The sequence below is a fragment of the Zalophus californianus genome, chromosome 2, assembly GCF_009762305.2.
Source record: "Zalophus californianus isolate mZalCal1 chromosome 2, mZalCal1.pri.v2, whole genome shotgun sequence".
NCBI classification, from domain to species: domain Eukaryota; kingdom Metazoa; phylum Chordata; class Mammalia; order Carnivora; family Otariidae; genus Zalophus; species Zalophus californianus.
This window is the reverse complement of record NC_045596.1, coordinates 167,280,090-167,301,491: the sequence shown is the minus strand read 5'-3', so window position 1 is coordinate 167,301,491 and position 21,402 is coordinate 167,280,090. Positions and strand designations below refer to the sequence as shown.

Here is a 21,402-nt window from a genome sequence, read left to right as displayed (position 1 = left end):
ATAAATTATTTACCCTTGTGATCACATGGCTGGCTGGAAGCTGTGGCTCACTTCCACTGCCTAGCATCACAAGAGAGTATTGTACTCCATATTGCTAGCCTGGGAAAAGGTCTACACTCAAAAATCCAAGTACAGTTTTTATTGAATATGTATCACTTTTGCATCATTGTAAAGTAGAAAAATTGTTAGTCAAACTGTCATAAGTTGAGAATCATCTGTAGTTTGTTTTTATGTTTTAGAGTACCTCGAGGTAAAAATTTAGGTCACTGATTTGAGAACTTCATTTTTTTAAATGTAAGCATTCTCTCTATAAATATGCGTATTAGTAGTGTTTTCACTGCATCCCTTAACTTTGGAATGTTGTGTATTGCTTTCATGAACCTCCAGATATTTTCTTAATCCCTTGTGATTTTTTCTTTGACCCACTGGTTTTCTAAGAGTGAGTTAACTTCCACGTATTTGTGGATTTTCCTGTTTTCCTCCTATTGATTTCTTGTTTCATTTTATTGTGGTCAGAGAGGATACTGGATATTGTTTCAATCTTCTTAAATTTGTTGAGACTTGTTTATGGCCTAACATGTAGTCTCTTTTGCAGATTGTTCCATATGTCCTTTGGAAGAATGTATATGCTGCTGTTGAATGTTCTGTATATGTCTGTTAGGTCAATTGGTATATAGTGTATTCAAGTCTTCTGTGTCCTTACTGATTTCAGTCTGGTTTTTCTAGCTATAACTTGATCATGGTGAATGATGTTTTAATGTGCTGCTGAATTCAGTTTGCTAGTATTTATTGACAATTTTCCATCAATATTCATCAGGAATATTGCTGTGTACTTTTCTTGTAGTGCCCTTTTCTGGCCTTGCTTTTGGGGTAATGCTGGCTTCATAAAATGAATTTGAGAGTGTTCCAACATCTTTGATAATTTTTTTGGCAGAGTTTGAGAAGAATTGGTATTAATTCTTCAACTATTTGGTAAAATTCACCAGTGAGGAAAAAAAAAATTCATCAGTGAGTTCATCTAGTCCTGAGCTTTTCTTCATTGGGACATTTAAAAAAATTATTGATAGATCATTTGCAAATATCTTTTCCATTTGGTAGGTTGTCTTTTGATACTGGTGATGGTTTCCTTCTTATTTTGATGTGGTCCAAAAATTTATTTTTGCTTTTGTTTCACTTGCCTGGGGAAACATATCTAGAAAAATGTTGCTAGGGTTCATATCCTGGAGATTACTGCCTAAGTTTTTTTTTTTTTTTTTTTTTTTTAGGAGTTTTGTAGTTGTATGCCTTACATTTAAGTCTTTAATCTTTTTGAGTTTATTTTTGTGTATTTTTATTTATATGTATGGTGTAAGAAGGTTGTCTAGTTTAATTCTTTTGCACATAGCTGTCCAGTTTTCCCAACATTATTGATTGAGGAGACTGCCTTTTCCCCATTGCATATTCTTGTCTTTTGTGTTAAGGATTGATTGGCCATATAATTGTAGGTTTATTTATGGGTTTTCTGTTCTTTTCCCTTGATATATGTGTCTGTTTTTGTACCAGTACCACACTGTTTTAATTACTATAACTTTGTATTACAGCTTGAAATCTGGGATTGTGATACCTTGTTTTTTTTTTTTTCCCTCAAAATTTCTTTGGCTGTTTGGAGTCTTTTGTGGTTCCATACAAATATTAAGATTATTTGTTCTACCTCTGTAAAAAATATTACTGGTATTTTGATAGGGATTGCATTGAATTTGTAGATTGCTTTGGGTAGTATGGACATTTTAACAATATTAATTCTTCCAACCCAAGAGCATGGTATATCTTTCCATTTACTTCTGTTGTCTTCAATTTTTTTCGTCAGTGTATTGTAGTTTTCAGAGTATGCAGGTCTTTCTCTTCTTTGGTTAAATTTATTCTTAGGTAGTTTGTTATTTTTTTCTTCAGGTTTTTATTTAAACACCAATTAGTTAACATACAGTGTAATACAGTGTAATATTAGTTTCAAGTGGAGAAATAGTGATTCATCACTTACATACAACACTCAGTGCCCATCACAACCAGTGCCTCCTTAATACCCATCACCAATTTAACCCAGACCCCCCACCTCCCCTCCAGCATCCCTCAGTTTGTTGTCTATAGGTAAGAGTCTGTTTTATGGTTTGCCTCTATTTCCTCCACCCTGTGTTCATTTGTTTTGCTTGTTAAATTGCACATATGAGTGAAATCATATGGTATTTGTCTTACTCTGACTATTTCACTTAGCATAGTACTCTCTAGCTCTATCCACATCATTGCAAATGGCAAGATTTCATTCTTTTTGATGTCTGAGTAATAGTCCAATAGTCTTCTTTATCCATTCATTAGTTGATGGGCATTTGGGCTCTTTCTATAATTTGGCTATTGTTGATAATGCTGGTATAAACATCAGGATGCATGTATCCCTTCAAATCAGTATTTTTGTATCCATTGTATAAATATCTAGTAGTGCTATAGCTGGACTGTTGGGTAGTTCTATTTTTAACTTTTTGGGGAACCTCCATATTGTTTCCCAAGAGTGGCTGCACCACTTTGCATTCCCACCAACAGTGTAAGAGAGTTCCCCTTTCTCTGCATCTTGCCAACATCTGTTGTTTCCTGAGTTGTTCATTTTAGCCATTCTGATGGGTGTGAGGTGGTATCTCATTGTGGTTTTGATTTGTATTTCCCTGGTGATGAGTGATGTTGAGCATCTTTTCATGTGTCCGTTAGCCATCTGAATGTCCTCTTTGGAAGAATATCTATTCATGTCTTCTGCCTATTTTTTCACTGGGTTATTCATTTTTTGGGCGTTGAGTTTGATAAGTTCTTTATAGATTTTGGATACTTACACTTTATCAGATATGTCATTTGCAAATATCTTCTCCCATTCTGGAGGTTGCCTTTTAGTTGTTATTTCCTTCACTGTACAGAACCTTTTTATTTTGATGAAGTACCAATAGTTCATTTTTGCTTTTATTTCCCTTGCTTCTGGAGATGTATCTAGTAAGAAGTTGCTACAGCTGATGTCAAAAAGGTTGCTGCCTGTGTTTTCTCTAGGATTTTGATGGTTTTCTGTTTCAAATTAGGTCTTTCATTCATTTTGAATTTATTTTTGTGTATGGTGTAAAGAAGCGGTCCAGTTTCATTCTTTTGAGTATTGCTGTCCTGTTTTCCCAGCACCACTGTTGAAGAAGCTGTCTTTTTCCTATTAGATACTTTTTCCTGCTTTTTAGAGCTTAGTTGATCATATAGTTGTGGGTCCACTTCTGGGTTTTCTATTCTGTTCCATTGATCTCTCTGTCTATTTTTGTGCCAGTACCATATTGTCTTGATGACTACAGCTTTGTAATATAACTTGAAGTCTGGAATTGTGATGCTTCCAGCTTGCTTTTCTTTTTGAAGATTGCTTTTGCAATTCAGGGTCTTTTGTGGTTCCATACAAATTTTGAGATTGATTGTGCCAGCTCTGTGAAAAATGCTATTGGTGTTTTGATAAGGATTGCATTGAATGTACAGATTGCTTCAGGTACTATAGACATTTTAACAATATTTGTTCTCCCAATCCATGAGCATGGAATGTTTTTCCACTTCATTGTGTCATCTTCAATTTCTTTCATAAGTTTTGTATAGTTTTCAGAGTATAGATCTTTTCCCTCTTTGGGTTTATTCCTAGGTATCTTATGGTTTTTGGTGCAATTGTAAATGGGATTGATTCCTTGATTTCTCTTTCTGCTGCTTCATTATTGGTGTATAGAAATACAACAGATTTCTGTACATTGATTTTGTATCCTGGGACTTTACTGAATTTGCGTATCAGTTCTAGTAATTTTTTGGTGGAATCTTTTGGGTTTTCTACATAGAGTATCATGTCGTCTGCAAACAGTGGAAGTTTTACTTCTTCCTTGCCGATTTGGATGACTTTTATTTCTTTTTGTTGTCTGATTGCTGAGGATAGGACTTCCAATACTTTTTAAATAACAGTGGTGAAAGTGAACATTCCTGCCTTATTCCTGACCACAGAGGAAAAGCTCTCAGTTTTTCATCATTGAAGATGATATTAGCTGTGGGTTTTTTGTATATGGCCTTTATGATCTTGAGGTATGTTCATTATATCCCTACTTTGTTGGTGGTTTTCATCAAGAATGGATGCTCTACTTTGTCAAATGTTTTTTCTGCATCTGTTGAGAGGATCATTTGGTTCTTATTCTTTCTTTTACTAATGTGGTGTATCACATTGATTTGTGAATATTGAACCACACTTGGAGCCCAGGAATAAATTCCACTTGACTATGGTGGTTTTTTTTTTTAATGTACTGTTGGATTCGATTTGCTAGTATTTTGCTGAGAATTTTTGTATCCATGTTCTTCAGGGATATTGTCCTGCAGTTCTCTTTTTCAGTGGAGTCTTTGTCTGATTTTGGAATCAGGGTAATGCTGGCTTCATAGATTGAGCTTGGAAGTTTTCCTTCTACATCTATTGTTTGGAATAGTTTGGAACGAATAGGTATTAACTCTTGTTTATATGTTTGGTAGAATTCCCCTGTGAAGCTCTGGCTCTGGAATTTTTGTTTATTGGGAGATTTTTGGTTACTGATTTGATTTCTTTGCTGGTTATCGGTCTGTTCAAGTTTTCTAATTCTTCCTGTTTCAGTTTTAGTAGTTTATATGTTTCTAGGAATTGATCCATTTCTTCCTAATTTCCTAATTTTTTAGTATATAATTTCTCATAATATTCTCTTATAATTATTTGTATTTCTGTGGTATTGATTGTGATTTCTCCTTTCTCATTTTTATTTTATTTATTTGCATTCTTTATTTTTTTGATAAGGATGGCTAGGAGTTTACCAATTTTATTAATTTTTTCAAAGAACAAGCTTCTGGTTTCATTAATCTGTTCTACTCTTTTTTTGGTTTTTTGTATCATTTATTTTTGCTCTAATCTTTAATATTTCCCTTCTTCTGCTGGCTTTAGCCATTATTTTTTGTTCTTTTTCCTAGCTCCTTTAAGTGTAAGGTTAGATTGTGTATTTGAGATTTTTCTTGATTTTTGAGGTAGGCCTGTATTGCTATATACTTTTCTCTTAGGACTGCCTTTTCTGCATCCCAAAGGTTTCGGACTGTTGTGTTTCATTTTGTTTGTTTCCGTGTTTTTTTTTTTTATTTCTTCTTTAATTTCCTGGTTAACTCATTCATTCTTTAGTAGGATGTTCTTTAACCTCCATATATTTGTGGTCTTTCCTAAGTTTTTCTTATGGTTAATTTCAAGTTTCATAGCACTGTGGTCTGAAAATATGCATGGGATGATCTCCTTCCTTTTTTTTGTACTTGCTGAGGGCTGAATTTATGTCCCAGTATGTGATCTATTCTGGAGACTGTTCCATGTGCAGTGGAAAAGAATGTGTATTCTGTTGCTTTAGGATGAAATGTTCTGACTATATGGGTTAAGTCCATTTGGTCCATTGTGTCATTCAAAACCTTTGTTTCCTTGTTGATTTTCTGCTTTGATGATCTGTCCATTGGTGCAAGTGGGGTGTTAATGTCCCCTACTATTATTCTATTATTATCAATGAGTTCCCTTATGTTTGTTATTATAGATGTGGGTGCTCCCAAGTTATGGGCATAAATATTTACAATTATTAGTTCTTCTTGTTGGATAGACCCCTTTATTAGGATGTTGTGCCCTTCTTCATCTCTTTTTATAGTCTTTGATTTAAGATCTAGTGTCTGATGTAAGTATTGGTACTCTGGGTTTTTTTTTTTTTGACATCCATTTGCATGGTAAATATTTCTCCATCCCCTCACTTTCAATCTACATGTGTCTTTATATCTATAATCAGTCTCTTCTAGGCAGCATATAGATGGATCTTGTTTTTTTTTTTAATCCATTCTGACACCCTGTGTCTTTTGATTGCAGCATTTAGTCCATTTAAATTCAGAGTAATTATTGATAAATATGAATTAAGTACCATTTTCTTACTTGTTCTGTCATTGTTTCTGGAGATGCTCTGTTTCTTTCTTGTCTTGGTCACCTTTGGTCTTTGCTTTGCAGTCAGAGAGTCCCCTTTAATATTTCTTGCAGGGCTGGTTTAGTGGTCATGACTCTAGTTTTTGTTTGTCTGGGAAACTCTTTGTCTCTCCTTCTATTCTGAACGACAGCCTTGCTGGATAGAGTATTCTTGGGTGCATATTTTTACCATTCAGCATGTTGAATATGTCAATGCCACTGTCTTCTTGCCTGCTAGGTTTCTGTGGCTAGATCTGCTGCTAACCTTATTTTGTCTTCCCCTGTAAGTTAGTCTTTTGTTTAGGATTTTTTCTTTATCTCTATATTTTGCAGATTTAACTATGCTATGTCTTGGTGTTGGCCTGCATTAGTTGATTTGAATGGGAGCTCTCAGTGCCTACTGGATTTGGATGTCTATTTCCTTCCACAGATTAGGGATGTTTTCAGCTATAATTTCCTCAAATAAGTCTTTTGCCCCCTTTTCCCTCTCTTCTTCTTCTGGGACTCCTATGATATTAATGTTATTATGCTTAAGGAGTCACTGAGTTTCCTAAGTCTACCTTCGTGATTCAATACTTTTCTTTCCCTCTTCTTTTCAGCTTCATTATTTTCTTTCTTTTTTTAATTTTTATTTATTTTTATTTTATTTTATTATGTTATGTTAATCACCATACATTACATCATTAGTTTTTGATGTAGTGTTCCATGATTCATTGTTTGTGTATAACACTCAGTGCTCCATTCAGTACGTGCCCTCTTTAATACCCATCACCAGGCTAGCCCATCCCCCCAGTCTCTGCCCTCTAGAACCCTCAGTTTGTTTCTCAGAGTCCATAGTCTTTCATGGTTCATCTCCTCAGCTTCATTATTTTCCATAATTTCATCTTTCATATCACTTATTTGTTCCTCTGCTTCTTCCATCCTTGTGTTCGTTACATCCGATTGGTTTCAAATCTCAGTTATTGCATTTCTCATTTTAGCCTGACTAGTTTTTAGATCTTATATGTCTCCAGTAAGGGACTCCCTGGTGTCTTCTATGCTTTTCTCAAGCCCAGCTGGTATCCTTTTGGTTATTACTTTAAATTCTCCATCAGCCATATTACTTATATCTGTTTTGATTAGATCCCTGATTGTGACCTTCTCTTCTTTCATTTGGGATGAATTCCTCCATCTTGGCATTTTGTCTAGGTCTCTGTCTTTTTCTGTATATTAGGAAATCCTGCTATGTTTCCTGCTTTCAAGAGTAATGGATTTACGAAGAAGAGGTCATATACTGTCCAGGACCTGGTGCTTCAGGAATTGTCTCTGGTGTGTGCTATGTGCACTCTGCTGCTGTGTTTTGGCTGCTTTTTCCTCAGGTCAGTCCTCTGCAGAGTTTCTCCTTGCCTGCAGTGGGGAGTATATGGACCTTATTCAGTGTGTGGCAAGCTTAACTAGGTGTGCTTTGGTCTGCTTGTTAAAAGAGACCTGATGCTTTTTCCACTAGATCTGAAGCTTTGTAGAACCCTATGGTCAGTAGACATGGTGCATGCGGGGTGGTTTGAGCTAGTCTGCAGCGGAAGGTTCTATGCTCTCCCACTGTGTTGGTGTTCTCAAGCACACTTTCCCAAGAAAAGCAGTACCTGCAGAGTGCAGGGGGCAGGGCTGTTGTTGCCATTTTAGGCCACCACTGTTGGTGTTGTGCTACTTACTGAAGTTAGTTTATGCTGAGGGGCAGGGGAGGGAAATGACACCAGCTCTTTGTCCCCAGAGAGGGGAATTCATCCTTGCTGCTGTCTGGGAAGCCCTCCCAGAATAGTGAACATTCTCCCATTGTGTGTCCTAGGTGTCCCTCAGATCGCTGCCTTCACACTGTCTGTGTTTGGGCTACTTGCCTGCATAGTAACATAGTACACCTTGGGCTCTATCCCAGGCAGGCTGGTTGAGCTTTAAAACTCCAAACATTAGGGATCTGGCATGGTGGTGACTGGCACTGGTCCTCTGCAGGAAGATCTCGCCATGCTGGGACTGATACAGGTTTGACCCAGAAGGGCAGTTGCACCAAAGCACAGGAGCATGGAGTTTGGAATAAAGCATATTGGAATAAAGAGCCAGTGTCCAGGTTAGCTGCCATCAGCAGGTGTTTCTGCAGCTATGGTGAGGGATGGGGAGGGAAATGGCACCCACTTGCTCTTTTGTCCCCAGAGGGGCAATGCCACTTCCCCCAGATGCACTCCGAGAAGAGGGAACCATCTCTCCCAGTGTGTCCCAGGGCATCCTTAGATCACTCTGTATGTCCCCAGGCAATCTGCGTTCCTTCTCCGTAGTAGCACTGCAACACCCTCAGGGCTCCACACTGGCCATGCTGTGGACCTCTAAAACCTTTATCTTTGAGCACCGCTGGTTGTAAAAACACAAAAATCAGCCCCTCTTGTTGTCCCTTTCAGTGACTTTGGGGAAGTGTTTTCTTTCTGTTGTCCCGTGCCCTCCTCTCTCTCTCTCTATTTCTATCTCACCTCTCTCAGTAACCAGGGCTCCCTTCCACAGCACCTGCAATCCATTTTCCCCCCAAACCACATCTCTGCACCCCCTACCTTCTGCGATGTGGCCTCTTCTCTCCCTCTAGTTGTGCAGTTTGTTCTGTCAGTGCTCAGATCAATTTCTTGGTGCTGAGTTGTGCAGTTTGTTCTGTCAGTGCTCAAATCAATATCAAATGATTTGATATTTATCTAGCTGTGTTCGAGGGAGGAGGCAAGCCTAGAGTCCTCCTACTACTCCACCATCTTAGCCACCCACCCACTTGTATTTTGTTATTTTTGATGCAATTGTACGTGGGATTTTTTTTTTACATTTTTCCTCTGCTACTTCATTATGAGTGTATAGAAATGCAGCAGATTTTTGTATATTAATTTTGTACCTTGCTGCTTTGCTGAATTCACTTATTAATACTATTAGTTTGGGTTTTCTGTAGAGACTCTCATGTCCTCTGCAAATAGTGAGAGTTTTACTTCTCACTTATCAGTTTGGATGCCTTTTATTTCTTTTTCTTGTCCAATTGCTATGGCTAGGACTTCCAGTACTATGTTGATTAAAAGTGGCAAGAGTAGACATCCTTGTCTTGTCTCTGATGTTAGAAAAGCTTTCAGTTTTTTGCCATTGAGTCTGATATTAGCTGTGAGATTTTTCATGTATGGTCTTTATTATGTTGAGGTATGTTCCGCCTAATCCCACTTTATTGAGAGTTTTTATCATCAACAGATGTTGAATTTTGTCAAATATTTTTCCTGCATCTATTGAGATATTATATGATTTTTATCTTGCACTTTGTTAATGTAGTGTATCATGCTGATTGATTTGATTTGTGGATCAACCATCCTTGTATCATGGAATAAATCCCATTTGATTATGGTGAGCAATCCTTTTAATGTACTGTTGAATTCAATTTGCTAATACTTGTTGAAGATTTTTGCATTTATGTTCGTCAGGGATTTGACCTGTAGTTTCCTATTTTTCTAATGTTTTTGTCTGGTTTTGATATTAGTGTAATATCAGCCTTGATGAATGAATTTGGAAGCATCCCTTGTCTCCTAGTTTTGGAATAGTTTGAGAAGGAAAGGTATTAAATCTTTCAATATTTGGTAGTATTCACCTGTGAAGCCATCTGGTCTTGGACTTTTGTCTGTTGGGAGTTTTTTGATTATCACTTCAATTTCATCACTAGCAATTGGTTTATTCAGATTCTGTATTCCTATTTCAGTATCAGAAGATTTTATTTCTAGTTATTTATCCATTTTTTCGAGGTTGTCAAATTTGTTGGTGCATAATTTTGTTGTCTCTTATTATGCTTGTATTTATGTGGCGTAAGTTATTTCTCTTTTTCTTCATGAGTTTGGCTAAAGGTTTATCAATTTTGTTTATGTTTCAAGCTTTTAGTTTCACTGAGCTTTTCTTTTTCATATTGTAAGTCTTTATTTCATATATTTATATTCTGATCTTTATTATTTTGTTACTTCATCTAACTTTGGGCTTTGTTCTTCTTTTTGTAGTTCCTTTCGGTTTAAGGTTAGATTGTTTATTTGAGATTTTTTTTTTTTGCATCTTTAGGTATGACTGCATCACTATAAACTTCATTCTTTGCTCTGACTGTACATGAAATATTTTGAATCATTGTATTTCCATTTTCATTTGTCTCCAGGTATTTTTAAAAATTTCCTCTTTGATTTCTTCATTGACACATTTGTTGCTTAAAAGCAAGTTATTAAGCCTCTATGCATTTGTGTTTTTCTATTTTTTTTTCTTGTAATTGCTTTCTACTTTTATGCCTTTGTGATCATAAATGATGCTTTATATGACTTCAGTCTTCTTAAGTTTATTAAGACTTGTTTTATGCCCTAATGTGATTTATCCTGGAGAATGTTCCATGTGCACTTGGAAAGAATGTGTATTTTGCTGTTTTGGGATGAAATGTTCTGTATATATCTGTTAAGTTCTATGTGTTATGTTACATGGTCAAATGTGTCATTTTCTGTTTGACCTTATTGATTTTCTGTCTGGATGGTCTATCCATTGATGTAAGTGGGTGTTCAAGTCTCCTATTACTATTGTATTACTCTCAATTTCTCCCCTTATGTCTGTTAATATTTGCTTTATATATTTTTATTATTATGTTCAATTAGCCCACATCTAGTACATCATTAATTTTTGATGTAGTGTTCAATGATTCATATATTTAGGTATTCCTATGTTTGATGCATAGATTTTTTACAATTGCTATATCCTTTTGTTGGATTGATCCCTTTATTACTAAGTAACACCCTTCATTTTGTCTTGTTACAGTCTTTGAATGTCATTTTGTTTGATATATGTATTGTCACCCCAGCTTTTTTCTCACTTCCATTTGCATGGAATATCTTTTCCGTCCTTTTTTCAGTCTGCATGTATCTTTAGGTCTAATATGTGTCTCTTCCAAGCAGCCTATAGATGGATCTTGTTTTTTAAATCCATTCAGTCGCCCTATGTCTTTTGATTGGAGCAGTTAGATCATTTTCATTTAAGTAATTATTGTTAGTATGTTCTCATTGCCATTTTGTTAATTGTTTTATGGTTGTTTTTGTAGTTCTTCTCTGTTCTTTTCTTTTTCTCTTGCTCTCTTGTGATTTATGTCTTTCTTTAGTGTTATTATGTGGATTCCTTTCTCTTTATTTTTTTGTATATCTATTATAGATATTTGATTTGTGGCTACCATTAGGTTCATATATAGCATCTTATGAATATAGCAGTCTACATTAAGTTGATGGCTGCTTAAGTTCAAATACATTCTAAAAGCACTACATTTTTACTACCTGTTCCACGTTTTGTGTATATGATATATTTGACATTTGTGTGTGTGTGTGTGTGTGTGTGTGTGTGTGTGTGTGTGAAGTCTCTTAATTTTTGGATACACTTGATTTTACTACTTTGTCTATTAACCTTTATGCTGTTTTTTTAAGTGATTGTTCTACTACTTTTACCATATGTTTGCTTTTACTTGTGAAGTACTTTTCTTTCATAATGTTCTAGCTTCTAGTTATGGCCTTTTCTTTTCCACTTGAAGTCCTTTTAACATTTCTTGTAAGGGTAATTTATTGGTGATGACTATTTTAACTTTTGTTTGTATGGGAAATTCCTGATCTCTTCCTCAATTCTGAATGATAATCTTGCCAGGTAGAGTATTCTTGGTTGTCGGTTTTCTTCAGCACTTTGAATATATCATACCACTCTCTTCTGGCTACAAAGTTACTGCTGAAAAATCAGCTGATAGCTTTATGAGGTATCCCTTCTATGTAACTAGTTGCTTTTCTCTTGCTGCTTTTAAGATTCTGTTTTTATCTTTAATCTTTGAAATTTTAGTTATTTCTAAGCCCCATATTGTTTGGGGCTCTCTTTAATTCCTGGAAATGTTTCTTCCCCAAGTTAGGGAAGTTTTCACCTATTATATCTTTAAATAAGAGCTCTGTCCCCGTTTTCCTCTTTTCCACCTGTGATCCTTATAATGCAAATGTTAGTGCACTTAATGTCATCCCAAAATGTCCCTTAACTTACACTCATTTTTGAAAATTCTTACTTTTTACTGTTCAGCTTCATTGCTTTCCATTATCTTGTCTTCCAGATTGCTGATCCCTTCTGCATCCTCTAATCTTCTGTTGATTTCCTCTAGTATATTTTTCATTTCAGTATTGTATTCTCCGATTGATTCTTTCTTATATTTTCTGTCTTTTTGCTGAATCATCCTCTTGTTTCAAATCCAGTGAGTACTTATGACCATGATTTTGAACTTTTTATCATGTAATTTGCTTTATCCATTTGCCGTTTCACTGAAGTGTTTTTTTATTGTTTTTTTTTTTCGAGCACAGTCCTCTGTCTCCTCATGTTAGTTTATTTTGTGTGAATTAGGCAAAATAGCTACCTCTCCCAGTCTTGAAGGAGTGGCCTTGTATGGGAATGTCCCCTGTATGGACTGCATGTGCCTAGCAGGTTTGGCTGCATTTCTGGAGCTGTAGCGTGTATGGCTCATGGGGTCTTGCTACTCTGCACTGGGGCCACCCTGGCAGGATAGCTGGAACTGTTGGGGGCATGACCAGGAGGTCTCACAGTGCTTTCTATAGTTTTTTGAGGTGCAAAATTATGTTATTTATTTGAGCTTTTTCAGTATTTTTGATGTATTGCATTTATAGATGTAATTATACTTCTGTCTTAGAACTGCATTCACTATATCCCATAAATTTTGGTATATTGTGTTTCCATTTTTGTTTGTCTCAGGTTGCTTTTTACCCTCTTTATTTTTTTCTTTGATCCATTGATCGTTCAGGAGTGTTGTTTAATTTTCATGCGTTTATGAGTTTTACAGTTTTCTTCCTGTTTGATTTTAAGTTTCATACTACTCGGGCTGAGAAAGTTTTTTGGTATGATTTCAATTTTCTTGAACTTGTTGAGGCTTATTTTGTGACCTAACATACGATCTATCTTAGAGAATGTTCAATTTCTGTTTGAGAAGAATGTATATTTTGCTGCTGTCAGAAAGAATGTGTTGTACATAGCTATTAGGTAAGTTTGGCCTATAGTGTTCAAATCTGAATTTCCTTATTGATTCTATGTGTGGATGATTTACCCATTGTTGAGAATGGGATATTAAAGTCCCCAATTATTATTGTATTGCTGTTTACTTCTTCTTTTAGTTCTTTTAGTATATGTTTTATATATTAAGTACTCCAATGTTTGGTGCATAAATATTTATAATTGTTCTATCTTGTTGATAGATTGCCTCCTTTGTCATTATATGATGAACTTCTTTGTCTATTTTTACCATTTTTAGTTTAAATTATATTTTGTCTGATATAAATGTTGATGACCCTGTTTGTGTTTTTTGTTACCACTAACTTCAAATTTCTTTTTCTATCTCTTCAGTAAGTCTGTGTTTTTAAAGCTAAAGCAAGTTTCTTGCAGGCAACATATCACTGGATCTTTTAAAAACATCCATTCAACCATTCTATTTCTTTTGATTAGAGAACTTAATCCATTTACATTTAAAGTAATTATTGTTAGGTAAGGACTTACTATTGCCTGTTTATTAATTGCATTCTAGCTATTTTGTGGATACACTGTTACTTATTTCTTATCCTCCTATCTTCTTTTGTGATTTGATGACTTTTGATATCAGTATACTTTGACCTCTTTGTCATGTTCTTTTGTGTGACTACTACATGTTTTTTCCCTTGTGGTTACCATGAAGCTTACATAAAGTATGTTAAAATTTTAATACCCTATTTTAAACTGATAACAGCTTGATTTTGATAGCATTCCTAAACTTTACATTTTTACTTCTCCCCTTCTAAGTTTAGGTTGTTGATGTTACATTTTACAATTTTTTAAATAAGATTTATTTATTTATTTGATGGGGGGGAGAATGAACAAGGGAGGGGCAGAGGGAGAGGAGAGGGAATCTCAAGCAGACTCTGGCTGAGTGCGGAGCCTGACATGGGGCTCAATCCCATGACCCATGAGATCACGACCTGAGCCAAAACCAAGAGTCAGATGCTTAACCAACTGTGCCACTCAGGCCCCCCCCCTTTACACATTTTTAATGCTGTGTATCCTATAACAGAGTATTTTGGTTATGGTTATACTTAATATGTTTGTTTTTTAATTTTTAAACTAAAGTTGTTAGTGATTACATACCATCCTTGCCATATTAGAGAATCTGACTTTAAGGATATGTTTATCATTACCGGATACTTTTATACTGCCTTCATATGTTTTAATGATGCTAATTAGTGTTTTTTCAATTCCACTCAAAGAACTCTTTACCATTTCTTGTATGTCAGGTTTTGTTGTGATGAATTCCCTGTTTTTGCTTGTTTAGGAAAGTCTTTATCGCTCCTTCATTTCTAAAGGACAGCTTGTCCAGTCATAGTATTGGTTGACGGTTTTTTTCCTTTCAATATTTTGATTATATCATTTCATTCTCTCCTGACCTGCAAAGTTTCTGTTGAATTATCTGCTATAGTCTTACAGGACTTCTTTTTTATGTGACTTATTGCTTTTATACTGCTGCTTTCAAAATTATTTCTTTGTGACTTTTTTTTTTTTTAGTGTTCAATGATTCATTATTTGCGTATAACACCCATTGCTCATTACAACACGTGCCCTCCTTAATACCCATCACTGGCCTGCCCCATCCCCCACCCCCCTCCCCTGTGAAACCCTCAGATTGTTTCCCAGAGTCCATAGTCTCTCGTGGTTCATCTCCCCCTCTGATTTCCACCCCTTCAGTTTTCCCTTCCTTCCCCTAATGTCCTCTGTGCTATTCCTTATGTTCCATATATGAGTGAAACCATATGATAATTGTCTTTTCTCTGTTTGACTTATTTCATTTAGCATAATCCCCTCCAGTTCCATCCATGTCAGTGCCAATGGTGGGTATTCATCCTTTCTGATGGCTGAGTAATATTCCATTGTATATATGAACCACATCTTCTTTATCCATTCATCTGTTGAAGGGCATCTCGCTCCTTCCACAGGTTGGCTATTGTGGATATGACTTTCGACAATTTAATTATAATGTGTCTGGGGGTAACTCTATTTTGATTCAAACATTTTTGCATCTTTTAGGCCTCATAGATCTGGATGTCCATTTTCCCAGGTTTGGGAAGTTCTCAGCCATTATTGCTTTAAATATATTTTCTGCCCCCTTTTCTTTTTTTTCTCATTCTGGTTTCCTATATGGCAGATATTGTGTGTGTGTGTGTGTTTTTTAACTTTTCCCATAAGTCTTGTAGACTTTCTTCATTTTTCTTCATTCTTTGTTTTTTCACTCATCTGGATAATTTAAAATTCCCTATTTTGTAGATCACTGATTCTTTATTCTGCATGGTCAAGTCTGCTCTTGAAGTTCTCTATTGAATTCTTCAGTTCAGTCATTGTATTTTTCAGGTCTAAGATGTCTTTTTTTTATGGTTTCTATTTGTTGAACTCTTCATTTTGTTCATGCATTGTTTGTATGTTCTTGTGGTTCACTAAGTTTCTTTAAGGTGATTACTCTAAATTCTCTTATGGTTTATAGATCTTTATATCATTGTGGTCAGTTATTAGAGCTTTATTAGTTTCCTTTGGTGCTATCATGTTTTTCCAAATTCTCATGATCCTCGATTCCTTATGTCAATATCTTCCCATTTGAGTAAGTGTTTTTTTTCCCCAGACATTAAAGGTTTGCTTTGGCATAGATAGTCATTTGCCGTTTGGCTTAATTGAGCTCTGGGTGTATCAGCTGGTAACATCCTTGGGCAGGTGGTGTTCGCTATCAATGTCTATTTTTGGGTGAGGGTACTGACTGAGCTTTGTGGTTGAGGGTAGGTGCTGCTGGCTGAGAACAGTTGTGTAGGAATGCTGGCTTAGTTCCTTGCCCAAACGAAGCTGTAGGATAGGTTCTGCAGTTGCCTGGATTCTCTAATCAGACTTCCTAGTCTTCAGGACTGGATATATACTTAGTATTAGGCAGGGTTATGAATTAGATTCTTGTCCTGGTGTGGTAGCTGAATAAGCTTCATGGCTTTTACAGCTCATGTTTGTGGACCCAAGTTAGGCAGCACTATGTCCTGGCCAGATGGGGCTACTAGTTTTGCTCTACAGATGTGGAAGGCTGAAGGCTATGTTCTTCATTTAAGTGCTATTGTAAGCAAGGCTATGTAGCATCCTGTGTGCCCTGGTAGGTTCCTGGTTGGGTGGGATGAAGGCTGTATTCAGCAGTGAGCTGGGATATGAATTAGTTTCCACATGTGGTAGTGCCCCAATACAGAACACAATTGTTTTCTGTCTCTTGTTTGGGAATCAAATTAGGCAGAACTATGTGCCAAATTCCCTGGCCTGACAGGCCACCATTCTAGCTATGCAGATAGGTAAGACCACCGGGTGGGCTCTCTGCTCAAGCGTTGCTCTAATTGGAGTTGCAAGATGGGATACACAGATTTCTGGAGCTCCAATTAAGTTTCCTTCTCAGATGGGCTGGCAACTGTATTCACCTTTATGGAGCTTGGTAAATTAGTTTCATGCCCAGTTTTGGCTGCAGAACAAGCCCTTGACTAGAATGCTCTTTCCTGTGGATCCAATCAGACAGAATTGCAACCTCAGCTTCCTGACCAGTAAGGACCATCATCTCGGTTCTGTAGATGCAGAGGCACTTGCCGGTGTCTCTGTTCAAGTGCCGCCAACTGGGCCTGCAGGGTGGGCTACCAAGATTTCTGGGAAATCTAGTTAGGGTTTCTTTGTTGGCAGGGTTGGATGGAAGCTGTATTCAGTGATTGGCAGGGCTACAGATTAGCTTCACTCTCTGGGAATATTATGTATTCAACATTAGATATTAAATATATAAATAATATATTTGATATTATTGAACTAATGTTTCTTGCACATGATAATGGTGTAGTGGGCAAACAGGTGAAAATCCTTATTCTTAGGAACTACATGTGAAGTGTTTGCTACTTAATCTTAAATAGTCCATAAAAATGAACATTGTATGCCCAGATCTACTTCCATAGACAGATAAAGATATATATAAAGAAATGTGTCTAACATTAATAGTAGATTAATCTAATTGAAGGATATTGGGGTAGTCTTTGAATTTTAAATTTTCTGTGGGTTGAATTTTTTCATCATAAAAAGTAAGTGGTATTTACCAAAATTATCGACTCCTTAATGTAATTGTATGTAAATTATACCTCAATAAAGTCGATCTAAATTTTTGGAGTATAGTAACAAAAAATAGGTATTTCAAAAAAATTATTTACACAGACTTTAGCTCAGTAAAAAAGAAAGAGAAATACACTGTTGCCTCTAATCACTTGGCAGAGTGTGGTGTTGCCTCATTTACATAATCATAATCATAAATTCCTAGTAAGAGTTATTACGCATTTTGAAATAAACACTTGAATCCTGATAAGTCCTAGAAATTTTTTATTGTCACCTCACCAGAGGTCTTCTTGTGTAGGTGGGTCCGGTGGATAAAAATGGCGAAACTTGTTTTACAACATTTAAACATATCTGAATATACAATCTCAAATGCATAACTTTGAAATCAGCCCCCAAATATTCTCATATAACATAACAAAAGTCAAAAGGAAATACCACAAGGACATGAATAAGGAAACAGAAACATTATAGATCAGCTTCATTGATTATAATAATGTGAGTGGATTAAATATCCCTTTTAAAGTGCAAAGATTCTCAGATTCTATGACATTTGTGAGACAGCTTAAACAAAATGGCAGTGTTAAGTATAAAACATTTTTTAAAAAACCATCAAAAATATGCCAGGATTGTCAGTCAAAAAGATGATCAAGATGGCATTACCAGCAGATAAAGTAAAATTCAGGATACAAAGCCTAAAGTAGAAGAATGAGCATATTTATGTTGAAAGACACAATTCAAGTTAAAGATCCATTTCTAATAATGAACACTTAGTTAACAAGTGAGTTATGAAGAAACTATAAAAACAAAATCTCTGGATATATTCAGAAGAAAGTAACAAAACCCAAAACTATAGTGGAGCACATTAAAGCATTTTTCTTAGCCTTTAACATATGGAAAAAAATGTTAACATATAAATATCAAATTATTTATTAGCCAGCTGCCGGCTTTACTAAACACTTATTTACCTTTGTATCTTCTGAATGGGTGCCACATATATTCAAATATCTAAAGATGTCTGTAGAAAATAGATGCATCAGTAGTCATTTCTAGGTCACAAAGAAGACAACAATAATTTTGTAAAAGTAAAAACCAATATGCCAAAACTATCATAATATACTAAAACAATAAGGAATAAAAAGAGATAAGGAAAAATAATAGAATGAAAAGTTTTAAATACTACCATGAATAACTTTTACAATGTGGAAACACAAAACTATAATTATAAGCTGTTTAGAAATTAATGAATTCTATACAATAATTAAAAAACTTGGAGCATAATTATTAATCACAGCAGGCTAGGTTGCACTATGATAAAAAGATCTTTTTTAAAAGTATTTATTACCTTTGTTTTTAATTTAACTTAGTTGAAAATGTACATAATTTAGTAATAGTTATTTAAAAATTGGATTGAAAATTAAAAAAATCAGCTGTAATGAACCAATACAAGCCTGCTATATCATACTACTGGATCACTATAATGTCTCCTTTTTCATTCCTGATTTTGGTAATTAATGTGGTCCTTTTCTTTTTCTTTGCATTTTTAAAAATTATTTAGATTTGGTTAGTTAACATACAGTGCAATATTGGTTTCTAGAGTAGAATTCAGTAATTCATCATTTACGTGTAACACCCAGCACTCATCACAAGTGCCCTGTTTAATACCCATCATCCATCTAGCACATCCTCCACCCACCCTCTCCATCAACCCTCAGTTTTTTCTCTATCATTTTTTTTTTTTTTTTTTCCTAGAGAGAGAACATGAGAGGCAGCACGAGCTGGGGGAGGGTCAGAGGGAGAAGAAGCAGATGAGCAGGGAACCTGATGCGCGGTCAATCCCATAACCCTGGGGTCATGAACTGAGCTGAAGGCAGACACTTAACCAACTGAGCTACCCAGGTGCCCCTTGTTCTCTATTATTAAGAGTCACTTATGTATTGTTTCCCTCTTTCCTTTTTTTTCTTTTCCCCCTTCCCATATGTTCATCTGTTTTCTTTCTTAAATTCCACATATGAGTCAGATCATATGGTATTCGTTTTCTCTGACTGACTTATTTCACTTAGCATAAATACACTCTAGCTCTAAAATACAGATTTGAAGGGGCACCTGCTCCCCAATGTTTATAGCAGCATTATCAGCAATAGCCAAACTATGGAAAGAGCCCAAATGTCTGTCAACTGATAAATGGACATCCAAAACATGTGGTATATGTATTCCATGGAATATTATTCAGACATCCAAAATAAAAAAACAAAATCTTAATGGCTAAATACTGTTTATTTTTTGTTCATGTGACGTCAGCCATAGATCTGGGTGACTCTCCAGGCAGCTGTCTTCCATGTGTTGACTCAGCATTTCAAATGCTTAGAATTTTTGGTATTTCTATATTGATAGGTTTTTGCCCCCAGATTCCAAGCCAATAGAAGAGCAGACTAGATAGACATGAGCCACAGTAGAGAAATACTTTCTCTCAGAAGTGACATTTATCACTGTCCTCATTTCATTGTCCAAAGTGAATACACTGGCCATGCTTATATTCAAAAAGGAAGGGCTCCTGAACTAGAATAGAGCTGAATATTGCTAAATAGGGAGAATGCCTACCACAAAGAATAGTATAAAAACTAAGTTCTAAAACTGTAAAACAAGATGAATATGAGAACAGGCAACAATTAATAAGGCATAAGTTGATAAACAGAAACATTAAGTAAATTTAAAAGCTGGTTGTTGAAAAGAAAAATAAATGTGTAGAAAGTATAATTAAGCAAAAAGAACAAAAACATGTTATGATGTTAGAAAAGATTAACATGGTATAGCTGTGACCTTGGAGAAGATTAAAACAAGCAAATTTAAAGAATTCTCCAAAGGAGATAAGAATTTAAGTCAAATCATCATGTTGTATACCTTAAACTTACACAATGTTATATATAAATTATATCACAGAAAGCTGAAAAAAAAGAATTTTAATAGATCCAGTTGCCTGTGTTAGGTATAGATAGTTTTAAAGGAAAGTTTTTAAGTGTTTTGGAAGACATAATTCATATACTAATACGATTTTAGAGTGTAGGAAAAAAATGCAACTTAATTCTAAGTAGTGCTCTAATATTTACTAAGCAACATTCATTTGCTCAATTATGACAAAGTGTGTGCACGTATACAAACACATGAGCAATGAGTCCATATTAAAGCTATAAACTCCTAAACAAAATATTATATTAATTTTGATAGTATATTAATAGAATGTAATGTTTTAATCAAGGAATATGATGGTTTAGTGTTAAGTAATGTATTAATGAAATGTATTGCATCAATAGGTCAAAAGACAAAAGCCATTGTCAATCACTATCAAAATGGCTATTGATAAAAATTCAACTCCCATTTTTTTATAAAAATTTTAGTAAATAAGTAAGTAAGAAGATTTACAGTTTTTTCTCAACATGATATAGAATACTCATCTTAAACTGAACAACACTTAATGATGAAATATTTGAGGTTTTCTAGTGAAAAATCCAGAGCAAAACTCACATACCTGATGTCATCCTTGTTGTTTCAGTTGTCTTGGCATTTTAAAGCAGTTAGACATAGAAAGAGCTTATTGGAATAAAGAAAAAATTAGAACATTAGTTACATGGTGATGTGAAAGAATATACCAAAGCAGTATCCAGAGTCATTTTAAGAGTGAACCTCTTGTTAAGGATTTCCCCCCTCATTGTGCTTATATGTTTTGGTTTGTGATTATATGTTGTTATTTTAGAAATAAGTGCATTTTAAAATACCACATTAAAAAATTTATGATTAAATTTTTATAAACAATAAGTAATGCCATAAGTTGAGTGCATTAAACATTAAAATCGTGTTATTAAATATTTTTATTTACTTCTTATATACATCAAGTTAAAAAATTGCATTTATTCATTAATTTTTATAAATCATTATTTATACATCATTATTGATTTCCTGAATTTCACCTGGAATGTAGCCCTATGGCTACTTTAGAATACAGCACATTGTACGTGTAATGGGTATGTAATATATTCTTGATGGCATCCACTAGTTTCTAAAAATAATTTATCTTTTTCAGTTTGATTACATGGGCTCTGATATAAAGGCTGTAACACAGAAGGTTATTCAGATAATTGGCTTTGTTAACACCGTAAGTTTTTAAAAACTATTTTGTATATATATTTTGTAAAAGTATAGGT

The 21,402-nt window shown here is 35.0% G+C and overlaps 1 protein-coding gene across 1 annotated transcript in view; it reads left to right on the top strand.

Moving 5' to 3' along the window:
* LOC113925407 (disintegrin and metalloproteinase domain-containing protein 5-like) overlaps positions 1-21,402 on the top strand; it is a 137,063-nt gene that overhangs the window by 29,958 nt on the left and 85,703 nt on the right. The window contains exon 8 of the mRNA XM_027600066.1: positions 21,282-21,353. Within this exon, the coding sequence (XP_027455867.1) occupies positions 21,282-21,353 (72 nt within the window). The remainder of the gene's footprint in view (positions 1-21,281; positions 21,354-21,402) is intronic.